Genomic DNA, 17,047 nt, shown 5'->3' with positions numbered 1-17,047 from the left:
GGGTGCTTTTACATGCCACCGGCACGAAGGCCAGTCAGGGGGTACTGGCAATGGCCACGCTTGAAATGGTGTATTTTACGTGCCACCTGCACAGGAGCCAGTCCAGCGGCACTGGCAACAAACCCAGCAGGACTGGCAATACAAAATTAAGAGGAATGACCAGCAAAAGTGGACTCCTATATGCTAGAAATAGATGCCAAATCACCTAAATCTAGCATATAGGATTCACTTTTGCTGGTCATTCCTCTTAATTTTGTATGTAATATAATTTTGATCTTTGGATTTTTTAAAATATGCTAGACCACTGGTTTTAATTTATTAATATCAATTTCTACCCTTATTATTAAATTTATGTATATATATACATATATATATACAAATATATATTATTTATATTATATATATAGCATTATCATCATCATCATCATCATCATTTAATGTCCATTCTCCATGCTGGCATGGGTTGGACAGTTTGACAGGAGCTGACCAGCAAAAGAGCTGCCCAGGTTATATGTATGTTTTGGCATGGTTTCTGCAGCTGCATGCCCTTTTAATACCAACCACTTTACAGAGTGTACTGGCTGCTTTGACACAGCACTGGCATGGGTGCATTCATGTAGCACCAAGTTGGGTGCTTTTTACATAGCACCACCATCCATGAGCTCGCAAGATTAGAAACGCTCAGTTGGAGAGGGATACAGAGAACATGCCTGTATGCAAGGACAACCACACTTTTACTTAACTTGACATGTCTTCTCAAGCACAGCAAACTGCCAGGAGTTTTGGTCCCCTGTCATCTTTTCTCACCACTTCCTCCCATGTCTTCCTGGGTCTACCCCTTTCACATGTTTCCTCTACAATTAGAGATTGGCACCTCTTGGTGCTACTGTCTTCATTCATATGCATTGCATGACCATACCAGTGTAGTGTTCTCTCTTGCACACTACATCTGATGCCTCGTATACCCAGTTTTTTCTCAAATCACTTACACTCTGTCCTATATGCATACTGACATTACTCATCCAGCAGAGCATACTGGATTCACTTCTTTCAAGCCTTTACATATCCTCAGAAGTCACAGCCCATGTCTCACTACCATGTAACATAGCTGTTCATACACAGGCATCATACAATCTGCTTTTCACTCTGAGGGAGAGGCCCTTCATTACTAGCAGAGGTAGAAGCTCTCTGAACTTTGCCCAGCCTATTCTTATTCTAGCAGCTATGCTTTCAGAACAACCTCCCCCTCTACTAACTTGGAAACTGTCTCCTGCTATCAAAAACTGTCTACTACTTCTAAGGATCGCACCCCACTGACAATAGAGGGAGTCTATTTTTTGTACATTTCTGGTGTTTAATGTACCTGCACATCTGCCACGTGTAAAGACATCATTATCATTTAACGTCTGTTTTGATGAGGATGATGATGATGTATATAAATGTATATATATTATATATATATATATATATATATATATATATATATATATATATATATATATATATATATCATCATCATCATCATCGTTTAACGTCCACTTTCCATGCTAGCATGGGTTGGACGATTTGACTGAGGACTGGTGGAACCCGAAGGCTACACCAGGCTCCAATCTGATTTGGCAGAGTTTCTACAGCTGGATGCCCTTCCTAACGCCCAATATATATATATATATTTATATATATATATATATATATATATATATATATATATATATAGGTTATGAGCGAAAGTGGTGTCAATTAGACCCAGAGGTTTGAGGTAGTTAAGCTCCAGGTTCGGTGATTATGCGAATAAGGGGTCCAACGTAGGTCATATATTAGCATGTGAATATAAGGATTTCGTAATCAGATAAAGAGAAGGTCTTACAGCTGCAAGACCTTCTATTTATAAATGTTCCATATTATACACAGTCTTGGTTTTTTTATCTCATTACGAAATCTTTATTGGAGATTTGGAAGACAATTGGAGATTTTGGAAGACAATTGGAGATTTCTGAGAGACAACCTGTTGAGAGCCACCGACCAGATCTGTGGCTGGTGTAAGGTCCCCTCTCGACCCAGAGTAACATGGTGGTGGAACAAAGAGGTAGACAGGGCTATTAGACAAAAGAAACAGGCTTGGAAGGACTGGAAGAACGGTGGTAGCAGGGAATTGTACCAATCTGCCAGAAGGGAGGCGAGGCGACAGGTTTATTTAGCCAGAGGGGAAGCAGATAAGAAAAGATTTACCAATGTTCTGCGCCGTGAGGACCAAAGACTTGAGGTATTTCGTGTTGCAAGACAGTGTAGGAGAGAGAATAGTGATGTCGTAAGAGAGAAATGTGTTCGCATGGATGATGGTATACTTGCACTAAATGAGGCTGCAAAGAAAGAGGTCTGGAGATGCCACTACGATAGATTGCTTAATAAAGAGTATCAATGGGAGAAAGAGAGTCTCCCGTATGTCGACCCAACAGAGGGACCAGCTATCCGAGTTGATAGTACCAGGGTAGATAAAGCAATTAAGAGTATGAAGACAGGGAAAGCCCCCGGCCCATCAGGAATCACTGCAGAGATGCTCAAAATATCTGGCAGTGTTGGCTACAGCCTAGTCACCCGTATTACGAACCAGGTGTTTCACGAAGGAGTCATACCCAATGACTGGTGTAGCAGCACCATAGTCAACTGCTACAAAGGTAAAGGTGACGCTTTAGATACAAATAATTACAGAGGCATCAAGCTGTTAGATCAGGTTATGAAAGTTACGGAGAGGGTCATAGCCCAACTAATTAGGGAGTGAATCAATTTAGATGAGATGCAGTTTGGGTTCGTGCCAGGTAAAAGCACTACTGATGCCATATTTCTAGTAAGACAGCTGCAGGAGAAATACCTAGCCAAGGATAAACCTCTGTACCTGGCTTTCGTTGACATGGAGAAAGCCTTTGACAGGGTCCCCCAATCCCTTATCTGGTGGTCAATAAGGAAACTTGGGATAGAAGAATGGTTAGTGAGAGCTGTGAGAGCCATGTACAGAGATGCTGCCAGTAAGGTGAGGGTTGGAAATGAGTACAGCAATGAATTCCGGGTAGAGGTAGAGGTCTACCAAGGTTCCGTCCTCCAGGCGATCACAGAGGAGTTCAAGACAGGTTGCCCCTGGGAGCTCCTCTATGCTGATGACCTTGCACTAATTGCGGAGTCACTATCAGAACTAGAGGAGAAGTTTCAGGTGTGGAAGCAAGGTCTAGAATTGAAGGGCCTTAGAGTAAACTTAGCTAAAACCAAAATCCTAATAAGTAGGAAGGTAGATAAAACACAAACCCCTTCAGGTAGATGGCCCTGCTCAGTATGTAGAAAAGGAGTAGGTAGTAACTCTATAAGATGTACCCGGTGCAAGCTATGGACACATAAGAGGTGCAGCAATATCAAAGGCAGGTTAACTAGGAAGTTAGTTTTTGTATGTGGCAGATGTTCAGGTGCAATAAAGACTGTAAACAAACAGAAAACAACTTCTATCTCATTCCAGGGTGAAAAAACTAGAGGTAGTCGACAGCTTCCGCTATCTGGGTGACCAAGTTAGTAGTGGGGGTGGGTGCACTGAAAGTGTAGCTGCTAGAATAAGAATAGCCTGGGCAAAGTTTAGAGAGCTCTTACCTCTGCTGGCGACAAAGGGACTCTCACTCAGAGTAAAAGGCAGACTGTATGACGCATGTGTACGAACAGCCATGCTACATGGCAGTGAAACATGGGCTGTAACTGCTGAGGACATGTCTAAGCTCACAAGGAATGAAGCCAGTATGCTCCGTTGGATGTGTAATGTCAGTGTGCATACCCGTCAGAGTGTAAGTATCTTGAGAGAAAAGCTGAACATTAGAAGCATCAGTTGTGGTGTGCAAGAGAGACGATTGCGCTGGTATGGACATGTATATATATATATATATACATATATATATATATATATATATATATATATATATATATATATATATATATATATATATATATATATATGTATATATATATAATGTATATAGGTGCGGGAGTGGCTGTGTGGTAAGTAGCTTGGTTACCATCCACATGGCTCTGGGTTCAGTCCCACTGCGTGGCACCTTGGCCAAGTGTCTTCTACTATAGCCTCAGGCCGACCAAAGCCTTGTGAGTGGATTTGGAAGACGGAAAATAAAAGAAGCCCGTCGTATATATGTATATATATATATATATATATGTATGTATGTGTATATGTTTGTGTGTCTGTGTTTGTCTCCCCAACATCGCTTTACAACTGATGCTGGTGTGTTTACGTCCCCGTAACTTAGCGGTTCGGCAAAAGAGACCGATAGAATAAGTACTAGGCTTCCAAAGAATAAGCCCTGGGGTTGATTTGCTCGACTAAAGGCGGTGCTCCAGCATGGCTGCAGTCAAAATGACTGAAACAAGTAAAAGAGTATATATATGTATATATATATATATATATATGTATATATATATAGATATATATATATATATATATATATATATATATATATATATATATATATACACATATATATATATATATATATATATATATAAACTTTTAACTAGTTTCAGCTTGGTAACTGCTGCTATTATGCTGAGGCATCACTGTTGGCTTTGCCACATCTTCACTATTCGAAACTTTCTCAGAAATGTGGTTTTTAGTGAATGAGGGAGTTTAATACTGTGATCCTCATCTGTGTTTCCTGCTGTGAGGTAGGCTTATCTGGAATCCTTGACAGGAGGAGATCCAATTTTGTTTTCAAGACACCTACAGCCACACCATGCCGGCCTCTCAGGCTTTTTGGAAGGATACTGAAGAGCTGTGGGCCCTCGAAACCCAAACTGTAACAGTATCTGGTCCTATATCTTGATGGTGATGTTGGGATCTTTGGCACTATGCAGTAGTATCCTGTTCTGCTGTTTGTGTAACTTTCAATGCCAAAGTTTAATGCAAGTCCTTCCTCGATTTGCCAGATATATATCACTGCATATCTTTCCAACTTTTATTCTAGGGAGTAGAGTCTTAACTTTTTTAGCCTTTCTCAGTAGTTGACATGTTGCCCTGAGATGATTTTCTTTGTGTAGCTTCGCTAGATTGCTTAAAACTTTGCTGTTAATTTTATATTGAGTGGTGACCATAGTTGGGAGCAGTAGTCTAAGCGGTTGAGGACATGTGTCTTTCAGAATATCATTATTTCCTGTTCTCTTATTCTGAAAGTTCTGTGTGTGTATGTATGTGTGTGTGTGTGTGTGTGTGTGCGTGCGCGCACGTGCCCCAGCATGGTCACAACCTTAGGGCTGAAACATATAAAAGAATATATGCATATATATATTGTTATGTATATGTAATATAAAGTAACGTATGTATATATTGATATATATATGTGTATACATACGTATATATATATGTGTGTGTGTGTGTACATATATATGCAATATAAGGTAATGTGTATATATATGTGTATAATATATACATATATATACACACATTACATTGTATTACATATACATATATATATATATATATATATATATATATATATATATATATATATATATATATACATATATATATATATATATATTAGTATATTAGTATATTGGTTGGTGATAGGAAGGGTATCGAGCTTTAAAAAACAAACCCAAATGACGCTAGAAGCACCAGTCTATAAAAGTAGTATTTCCCAATAACAACCAATAATCGTGACTGCCTGAAAAGCGACGTAAATATGAGATGTTGATGGTGATTAGATACACACACATACATAGATATATGTACACATACGTATATCTGTATCTATCTATGTATATAAATTTATATACATATATCCACACACACACACACACACACACACACACACACACATAAATTATATTTATAAATTAATAAATTATATATATTTTACAGATATAATATATATATGTATAAATTTTCATATGTATTGTATATATATATATATATATATATATGAAATTTACATATGTGTAATATATATATAAATTTACATATGTCCAGTATATATATATATATATATATATATATATATATATATATATATATATATATATATATATATATATATATATATATATATATATATATATAAAATTATAAGCGAATATATAAGGCAGAGATATACAAAATTCTATGTAGATATCTTTGTATATTTTATCGTTGTATGAATTTCAATTACCAATACCAAAATAATTTACTAACAGAAAGACAATCATAAATTCCCGCCCTTCCATGATGTATGGCATTGCGAGGTCGGGTTAGCTACATACACATGTTTATATAAACACAATAGTGGTCGACTGTATAAAATGTCCCACTTCGTGCCACTTTTATTTTAGTATCAAACCTCATCCATTTGTCAAATTAGGATAAGGAAATAACGTATTGAAAGAATTAATACAAATATGTTTTACTTATATTAATAACGAATATAAAAATTTTATTTAAATCAAAAAGAAACAAAGCATCTTTGTTTTTATTGAAATCGATAAATATAATTAAGATGCTTTTATAGCCTATCAATTGTACAATGCAATTAAGGTGTCTGATTCGTATTTCGTTTATTTCATATACGATTCCGGATTTTGATTTAATTTATCTCTGTTGTGTCCTTACCACCATATTATACATGTAAGCTCGTCGCTTATTGGTTACTTCTGGTGTGTGTATACGCCAGACTTGGTCGTCTAATTCCCGAATCACGCCGACATAGGTACCAGGAAGCCGGTTGTACCCTGACATTTGATTGTAGACATTACACCAAAATAATATTAGAATCATGCCAGCCTCAAATGTGGAGTTGTCGTTAAAGAAAGCAGAAAAAAAGCCAGGAAACGATTGATCCAATTGTAAAATGCGTTACTGGACCGCTTGTTGTTCTACAACATTGAGAATCGGCCTGGCTTCTTGTTGTTGTCACTGGCTCCGTACTCCTCCGCCTTCATACTCTGCATTTTCTCATAATAGTCACGGAATAGATATATTGTGGAGGCCATTGCATATTTAAAGGACAATTTAATTCGTTTTGCTGTCTTGCAGGTGAGTGAACACTCTCCAAACATTACTACTTGGCTTCTATCTAAGCATAGGGGGGAAACAGCCCCGCTACCGTTGCCTTTACAGCCATGCCCGTCCGTTAACATATAGTTGGCTGGTCACGTGACTGCGATGGTGATGGGGGGGAGAGAAAATGGCGGCTTTCCTAACTGTTCAACCTGGACCACTGTTAAAATGCTCATAATCCGCATCTAAATACGCTTTGTATTATTAAGATCTATTCTAAAAATATGCTTAATTCCATATAGATAACGTTCTTGTCGTGAAACATGTCTACAAAATCGAGGCGTGCGAGAGGTCGTCCGCCAAAAACCCCATTGTCGGGTCGGACCAATTTTCTGAAAAGACCCAAAGCTTTCTATCATGGTACGTTTGGAGATAGCCACAACTTTGACGGTGGAATACCAAGTTCCACAGGAACATATGCTGGTAGTAGCTCTCATTTAACACCCCATAGTCACCATCATCACACGGGCAGGGCTGGCTCTACGGCCAGCGGCATTAGTATGAGCAGTAGTAGGGGTGCCCGTCTTAGGGAGGCCGCTCAGAAAAGCCGTAGCTACATCTTACAAATGCTCGAAGACGACGATGATGAACATAAACATTCAGAGGTAGAACCTGACAAATCTAGTGACTTAACAGATATGGATAATGTAGATGAAGACCGTTGTTCGGATGATACCTATGAAGAGTCTGAATCTATACACAGCGAAGAGAGTTATAGTACGGTGGGTTCTGTGAGCAAAAGAAGATACCATTCACGGCGGCCCAAAACTCCGGATTTAGACGAAACCCGTGAAATTCCTCCTTTGAACCTGCCTGCACCCGCTACTGATCTTATGTTACCCATTGAATATTTAATGTCAGCATTAAGCGTCTACGAAGTACTTAGACATTTTCGGTCAATTTTACGATTATCTCCTTTTTTATTCGAAGACTTTTGCTCTGCTTTAAATAGTGATGAACAGTGTCTACTGCTGGCAGAGATCCATATAACACTGCTGAAAGCCCTTCAAAGGGAAGAGGAAGCAAATAATACAACATTCGGTGCCCACGATTTGAAAGACAGTATCAACATAGCTTTGTATTTTTTAGATGGAATGACTTGGACGGAACTGGTCCGAGCCTACTTGGACAGTGACCGAAACCAAGAATATAAAGAGACTCTTGAGATTTTGGAGAAGACTGATTTTCCGTTTGTTGGCATCGAAGACAGGTTGAAGGTACTTCAGACTCTGACCGATTTGTTCCTTGCGACAAATGCAGTAAGAGAAGAAATCATGAATGAAGGAAACATCCAATATGATGACCACTGTCGTTCGTGCCATAAGTAAGTATCCTGATTTTGTTAAACTTTAGTAAGTTTCGCAGTAGGAACTTATTGAGGTATATTTTTAAACGGTCATATATGATCTATACTAAAATTATTTTAATTAGTTTAAAATTTGATTTAAAAATAATTTATTAGGAAAATATGTATTGTATTGCAGTATAACAAAATGTTGTTGGTAATTTTAATATTAATTTGTTGTAAGCAAATACACATATCAAAGGAAGATAACTAGCAAAATCATAATAAACAATTATATTTTTGTAAATAAATGAACGTGCATTTTAGGGAAAGGTTCATTATCTTCTGAAAGCCTTTAAGCTATATATATTTTATAGTTTTGTCAAGTGAAATCCTCAGTTGTTAAAACAAATTTAAGTATTCTTCTCAAGATAAAACACTCAGTTATCCCTCGCCTTTCTTATTTAGAGTGTTAAACCTTTTGTGTGAATGTTCTTGAATTTGTTTTTGATGATAATTTCAGCAGAAATTATTTAATTCCCATTAAGTCTCAAAATTGATGTAAAAGGAATCTGATAAAAAAATTATTGGAAATTTGTGTTAATATAGAAAAAAGATCTAGAAAGATGCCTTCAATATAACTAACATTGCCTTGTTATGATCACAACACTAAAAATACTATCAAGGAAAGTAATGTACTAATCATTAACAGGTTACTAAATTAACTTGATTAAAATTTTTATTTATGATTTAACTCTTTAGTGTTATAATAAATATATCTAAGATGCATTATAAAAGCTGTCTACATTTTCTTTAAAAACAAAAACCAGCAGAGTAGAATACTAATTTTTAAACTCATTTTAAATCAGTGATCATAAAGGGCCTATGTAAATCCATGTTGTCATAATTCAGTAACAATACAGTCCCTTTTGAAAGACTACAACATTGGCATGGTGTCTTATTAAGATTATTCATTTAGCATTAAAAATACCTCAATATTTAGATTGATTTACTTTCAAGGTAAAGATATTCAAAATAAATAATTGAAAAAAAGACACACAGAGAAAGATTTGCAATATATCTGTTATAGTTTTATTTTGGTACATCTATTAAGATATTCATTTAAGAGTCATCAAAAACCTTTCATGAACTTGTCACTGCCCAATTCCTCGTTATACTGGTGAACTAAAATACTAAGAATTCTTTGTTAGGATTGGAGTAATTCATTTTGAATTGTTGAAGCTATTGTAAAAACTTAAGTGCAATGAACAATGACAAATTATACAATATACTTGACACCTGACCAAGTTAATAGGGCTCTAGCCTACTTGCTAAAGACGTGTTGGTTCATATCCCACCATCTGTGCTGTGGTTACTGTACCTCATTCTCAATGGCCTTGCCCACCTAATTTTATGTAGGTACTACCAGATAGTACAATTTATCATTATAAACAATAGAACAACTTTATAATTGAGAAGTGCTTAACTTAGATACTACAATGAGTTTGGCTTGGAAAGAAATCAGTTTCACAAACCTGACATCCTTTAGATAACTTAGGTATGAAGACAAGATATCGGGTGGCTCAAGCCCAATATACTTCTACTATGCTCAAGTGAGACCTGCAGTAGAAGGTTGCTCTCACATCCGCAGCAGTGCTACTGTTGCATATGGGCATTCTGACATCTCATACTCCCAATTAATTGGCATAGAGCTCTCCATCACAATCCAAAGTCTGGCCACAAACATTATTGTCTCTTTATTCTGTCTTTTCTACTACTACTAACAATGGTTTTTGCTTTTCAAAGCTAGCTGGTCTCATTCTAGCTTGACCTAAGCTCACCCATGCTGTACTTACTCCCAGCCCCACACTAACCACTGTACTAAATCCTTTCTTTCCAGAACTTCATCTTTCAGGATTCCCTCTCTGCCCTTGTTAATTTCTATAATTATTGACTTAGCAGTTAACATTCTAGGCACATCTCTGGTATTTGAAAGTCTGTGGTGGCCATAGGTAAAGCCCCTTTCTGTAGACCATACTATTAAAAAAAAAGCAAAACTAGTTTAAGGAACATCTGATGGTATTTATCTAACTCCAAGGATGAAAGTTTACAACCATCATTAAAAGTTGTGGAATGCTTCAATATCTAATTAGAAAATCAATATTCTGAATATTATCTCGAGTAACTAAAAATGTTAGTTCAAAATCAAATCTTGAGGATGCATTGGCTGTACCAATCATTTATCAATTAGTAGATATTGCTCATTTGAGTAGTTGTTGCTAATTATATTTTAATATATAGTCTATAGTCAGTATTAGTCAGAACTCCATAGAATTGATAACATACATTTATTAAATTGTGAAATCTTTATAAAAGATTGGTGTAAGGACATGTTTATTGGTTACCATACATTGACATGTTTGGAGTGGTGTTCTCATCTTGGTTGTTTTAGTAACTTATAACAACCAGAATGAAGACACTAACCTGAATATATTGGTGTTATAATATTCATAATTTCTCATTTCAGAAATACAGACAATATTGGGGGGGGGGCAATTACATCCCCTATCAGCATATGCGTATACATTTGGGCTTTTCCTACAGCATTAAAAGCATCTCACTCTTATTTATTTCTATAAATGTAGGTGTCTTAACATCCTTCGTCACATTTCTTCCTTTATGGCATCACATTGCATCTAGCTGTTAATATCACATTGTGTGTCTAGTTGTTTATCTTAATTTATATATATATATATATATATATATATATATATAATGTAGGTATTCATTTGTCACACATAACTATTTGATTTCCCTTATCACTTGAAAATAATGATTTTACTAATATCAAGTTATAGTGAAATCTATGGTCCTATAACAATTGAACAATCTGATTTAGGAAGTTGATACTTTACAGTAACTTGGATAGAGCAAGAGAAAATCAGATGAAAACAAATATAAGAAAAATAAAAATTCCTTTTGATGGTTTTACTGCTTGTGATGACAAGACAAGTTAACAGGTAGAATAACTATAAACCTGATTTACACCTGTAGAAAATAAACATTTGATAAGCAGTATGGCATTCCCTTTCAGTATTAAAAGATGTTTGCATTTATTGAAAGCTTAAATTTTTTGGCAGGTTATATTAACACATATATTATTTCAGTGTTGCATTATGATCATCATTGTCATCAGCATATGTCTAATCATTTTTCCATGTTGGCATGTCAGTTTTACCTCCCTCCAATTGTCTTTTCCTGTGGCCAGTTTTCAGCCAAGTGATGTGCTATTTCCAAAAGTTGAAACTCATTTTGCTCCTCTCATTCATTAAATTGTGGTTAATCTGAAATTTATACACATGCACACATTATATATATATATATATATATATATATATATATATATATATATATATATATATATATATGTATGTATATATGTATATATTATATGTTATCTAATATACAAGTAGTATTTTCTTATTTCAAACTGTTCAGTTTATAAGGCTGCTGATATTTCTATAATATAGTTGAAATATTAGTATTTGTAAAACTGAGTTAGTATTTAAATTGAATTTGACCATTATTTTATGACCTCACAGAGGCAGTGACAAGTGACTGAGACTTCTGGCAATATACTGTGCTTGAGAAAACCTGTCACGCCAAGTGATATTGTAGTTGTGACTGATGCCAGTGTTTCATAATTGGCACCTGTACTGGTGACACAAAAAACACCCACTACACTCTTGGAGTGGTTGGCGTTAGGAAGGGCATCCAGCTGTAGAAACCATGCCAAATCGGATTGAAACCTGGTGCAGCTCCTTAGATTACCAATTTTCAGTCAAGCTGTCCAACCCATGCCAGCAAGGAAGATGGACGTTAACTGTTGATTATGATGGTTTACTTCTGTTGCATTAGGGCCTGTGCTTAGGAGCAGTTGGTCACCATGGCCTTTTTAAAGCTGAAACATTTGTGATCCTGAAGCCTCACCTGTTTCTAACAATTGTCTCATTGGTTATAGTTTTCCAAGGAGTTGATCACTTGTTTACTTTCATTTCTGTTGGCAAAAATGACAAAGGAGTGTTTGTTCAAATCTCAGGAGTGGCATCATGGAGGAGTAGAGTTAATCACTGTTAGGCATTTCTTGTTTGACGTAGTGCTTTATTGGTAACTTCTCACCAATATGTATTACAGTTACCAGCATTGCTTTATATCCTTTTAGATACACTTAATTCACACTGGTTTAATCTTTCTAGCTCTAAGTAGACACTATTTATGCTCTGTTTTAGCACACTTTCTATAGCTGGACACCCTTCATTGCAACAAACACTTTATAGAGCATATTGAGTGCATTTTTCAGGACACCAATACTAGAGAAAAAAAGAATTCTCTCATCTCTGCAATGTTTTCATTTATTCAAGGCAAATGTTTCCAAACGGATGAATAGAAGCAAGAGTATCTCATATATATATATATATATATATATATATATATATATATATATATATATATATATATATATATATACAGGGTGTGGTGAATAAACTGTCGTTTAAATTACACAAAAATGAAAATAACACTGACATCTCATTTTAACAGATATATTTACCAAAATTCCATAAAAATATCTTGAAATACTAAAGAGTAAATTTATTCAATAAAATTGCCATTGGCTTCAACCACGCCCTCCAAACTTCGGAATCTCCTGCAACTCTTCTGGATGGTCTCCTTGTTTAAGTTGGTGATACTGCCATAATCCTTGTCTTCAGTTCATCTTTGGTGTTACAAAGAGTTTTGCTGATCTCTCGCTCAACTGCACCACACACATAATAATCAAAGGGGTTGCAGTCTGGGGAGTTAGGTGGCCAGATGTTAGGGGTGATGTGGCTACAAATTGTTTGACAGCCATGACTGGATTCTCCTGCTTGTGTGGCATAGTGCAGGGTCCTGTTGCCAGACATAGGGTCTTCCAGCAGCCAAACCTCTTGACCCAGGCCAGCACTACCACCTTCAGGCACTTGATGTAGGCCTCTGCATTGAGTCTGAGGCTGTGTGGGAAGATGAATGGAGGCATAATGTCGCCATCACTAGTGACCACTCCAAACACCATGATGTTGACTGGATGTTTGATTTTTATCACTCTCCGTACATGTACTCAGATTGACATCCAAACACTTTGAAATATTTTTATTGGAGTCTCCAGCGTGAATGCCAAGCAGTAAAGCATGTTGTTTCCAAATTTCTGGCAGAGTGAATTGCATCATGGTGCTGTTTTTCTCACAGACTGTGCCCGACTGACTATACTTGCCCTACTATACTGTGTAATCGACAAAATCAAAAACAAACAATGTGCATGTACGAAATAAAAAATATAAAATGGTGAGAATTTACCCATTGCACTCTGTATATAGATGTGTGTGTGTGTAAAAATAAGCCTTACCAATGTGGTGTTCAGCACTCATTCTCACTGTTCAATATTAGCATGTATGTATGTTTGTATATATATATATATATTTATAATTATAATTTAGGGTATCTAAGAGAAACCACCACGCTGGAAATAGCAGTCAAAGCTTGACTCTAAAACCACAGACTGCTATTTCCAGCGTGGTGGTATCTCTTAGATATCCTAAATTATAATTTTAAATAATTATTACCTTTGATGGTTTTTATTCCCATGTTGGCCACTTGATAAAATCGGTATTTAAATATCGATCTTATCCTTATTTATATAAATATGTATATTCATATATATATATATATATATATATATATATATATATATTCTCCTCAAAGCGGTGCACTTAAATTTGTTTTAAGAGACTTATTCATTTGAAGAATCTTAACTTCGCATCTCCATGGAATTTAAACAATCTCTCAATATTTTTGTTTTGTTTCACACTTGCAGAATATTAATTAGACTATGTGTGTTCCATATTTTGTTTGATAACATTAATGGGTAATAGAACATATCCATCCTCATTACCAACATTGTCATCTATGCTATTAGACGACATGAAGCCAACTGTGTTAAAGGGGTCATAATGAAATTAAGATATTAAACAAAATAATGAGTCTTTAATATTCTTTTGTGCTCTTGGCACAAGACCTGAAATTTTTAGGGAAGGAGCCAGTTGATTAGATCAACCCCAGTATGCAACTGGTACTTAATTTATCGACCCCGAAAGGATGAAAGGCAAAGTCGACCTCAGTGGAATTTGAACTCAGAACATAAAGACAGACAAAATACCACTTAGCACTTTGCCCAGTGTGCTAACATTTCTGCCAGATCGCTACCATATGAGTCTTGAATATTAACCTGTGACTACACTACTAGGGTCTGGTTATCTTTGCACATGCAACAAATCTTCTTTGAAGCACTTTTCACTCTACTTAACCTGTCTTACCACCACTCACTTTCATTTGCTTAGGCACTTTTCTAGTTACACACTAATGAAGAGAGGTCTAGTAGTTACTCCATCTTGCCACCTGTTAGTTCTAAATGCCAAATCTTCCTCAGATCATGAACTATCATCTTAAAAAAAAGGAAAAATATATTTCATAATGTAGTCTGGAGTACACTGCCTGAACAACAAAAATAAAAGACAGTCATGGTTGGCTGATCATGGCCAATTTGGCAAAACAACAATTTCCTTAATCATTCCAGCCAGGGACTGATATCCTTAGTGCACTATTTGAGATAATATTCATTTAGTACTCTTCAAAGCTAGCTCCATCACCACCACCAAATCATGGAAAATCTCAGTCTATGGAAAACCATATAGATCTATAGAAATAGTTCTATAAATCACACCAGTGGTCCTTTGCTCTGGAGAACCTTCACAAAAGTTATGTCGTTCCCTTAAACATGAAGATCTTGTAACTATGTTGCCTACCTATTGATTTAATCTGCCTCGTATCATCCTGGATTAGAAGTCATTGGTCCGACTGCACTATTGCAGCATGTTTTAACAGGGCTTTCTTAAACTCCTCTTCTATCAAGGTTCAGTTATGTCTAACATACTCTTTTTTTTTTTTATGTACATGAATGACCTATTTGCAGCTATTTCTAGCCACACATAACTTCTATCCAAAAGATACCATCCTTCTCTCCTCCTTAACCTTCTGTACCCAGATGTCTTCCACATCTTGCCTAGATATCTCATGTTAGACATGCATTACTTTTTTGAGCGAAAACTTAAAAAACATCCTCCAGTGGGCTTATACTAATCTAGTCTACTTCAACAGCAAAAAGACACAGTTGCTACACATATCAAAGAAACAATCTTGCACTGTACCCTCTCTGTGCATGAACAATACTAAAATTCTCAAAGTTGTAGAAATATGGTCTCACAACCTTTGATGAATCTTTCATGGAGACCTCACATGTATAAATGGTAAAGCTGTATCTTACATGATAGGCTTCCTCTTGAGGGGCAAACCACATTTGGCAACATGTTTGTGATCTTACTGCTAGCATATGCACACCCAACACTCTCTCTCGCTCTCTCTCTCCCTCTCAGTTCATTCACAAGCAGCTAACATATTTTTCAAAGAAGTATCCTCCTCAAATTCCCAGAACTCACCTCTTCTCATGAGCTGCTCTTGACCACTTACAAATATAAAACAAAAAAAAACAAATAACTTTGGCTGATTAGCAACTACTCACAGGGCAACACACTACAACCACTGGCCTACATATAATGTTTTCTTCTCTCTACTTTTATGGCCTCTGTTCTTCTAAACTAGCTATCTACCTCCAGCTCTGCCCTGACCAATCCCAAGTACTTGCTTTTCCTTTCATTATCTTTACTATGTCACTTCTACACTGATGTTATTCTAAACACTCCTCAAATAGCTGGAATTACATCCTTATTTAAATGTCTAAGTAGTAACTCCAGGTCAGCTGATTGAACAGACGTATAATCAAAGACAGTCTAGCCAGAATTACCCCATTTGGTTCAAACAGTGTATCCAGGGCTTTCCTTTATGTTTTTGTAAGATAGTAAGGGGAATTTGACTGCTATTTTTTGCAGCAGGAGTAACCATTGTTGGAGCCTCCCTCATTAGCTATATTTTTTTTTACCACAGGTGTCAGCTATCAAGTTCAAACCAAATATTATCCACATTGGTCTCATCAATCTTAGAGGCTGCAAAATGTCACAGGCACTGCCTTTCCTCTGCAGACTAACTAATTATAAAAAATATAGATATGTGTGTGTGTGTGTGTGCACACCCACACACACCTTGCCTGGGTCCCATAATTCCTTAGTTGAATTGTAGTGGTACTATTTTTACGTAGAGCAATTTTAGATCTGGCAGAGTCCATCCCTCCTCAGGTTTTGACAGTACTGATTTCTTCCAGAAGAAAGAGAAAGAGAAGAATCATCCTCTGTGCAGGGCTGGTACTTCATAAACTCTGAAACAATGAAAGGCAAATTTGATTTCAGCTGAATTTGAACTCTGAGGGCAGAGACTTGGAACAAATGCTTCAAGATATTCTGTCTAGTTTTCTGTCTCTACTGGCAGTGAATTGGTAGATTAAGATCTTGATATATAGCTGTTCAACAGTATCATTGAACTTTTCTGCCTAAGTTTCAGTTGTCTTTATATTTGCTATGTATGTGTTTGAATTACATTTGTATGATGTACATCTTATGTGAGAGAGAGATAGAGAGAGACAGTGGATG

The 17,047-nt window shown here is 36.2% G+C and overlaps 1 protein-coding gene across 4 annotated transcripts in view; it reads left to right on the top strand.

Moving 5' to 3' along the window:
- The first annotated feature begins 6,662 nt into the window (after positions 1-6,662).
- LOC106882806 (nucleosome-remodeling factor subunit BPTF) overlaps positions 6,663-17,047 on the top strand; it is a 72,369-nt gene continuing 61,984 nt past the window's right edge. For 2 of the 4 annotated variants that reach the window (XM_052966951.2, XM_052966950.2), the window contains exon 1: positions 6,663-8,396. In XM_052966951.2, coding sequence (XP_052822911.2) covers positions 7,336-8,396 — 1,061 coding nt within the window. In that variant the 5' untranslated portion in view covers positions 6,663-7,335. Of the gene's footprint in view, positions 8,401-17,047 lie in introns of all 4 variants that reach the window. The other 2 variants (XM_089350508.1, XM_089350507.1) reach the window with 1 other exon arrangement.

This window comes from Octopus bimaculoides, chromosome 4 (assembly GCF_046866305.1).
Source record: "Octopus bimaculoides isolate indiv1 chromosome 4, ASM4686630v1, whole genome shotgun sequence".
Taxonomy (NCBI): Eukaryota; Metazoa; Mollusca; class Cephalopoda; order Octopoda; family Octopodidae; genus Octopus; species Octopus bimaculoides.
This window is presented reverse-complemented; position numbering and strand designations above follow the sequence as displayed.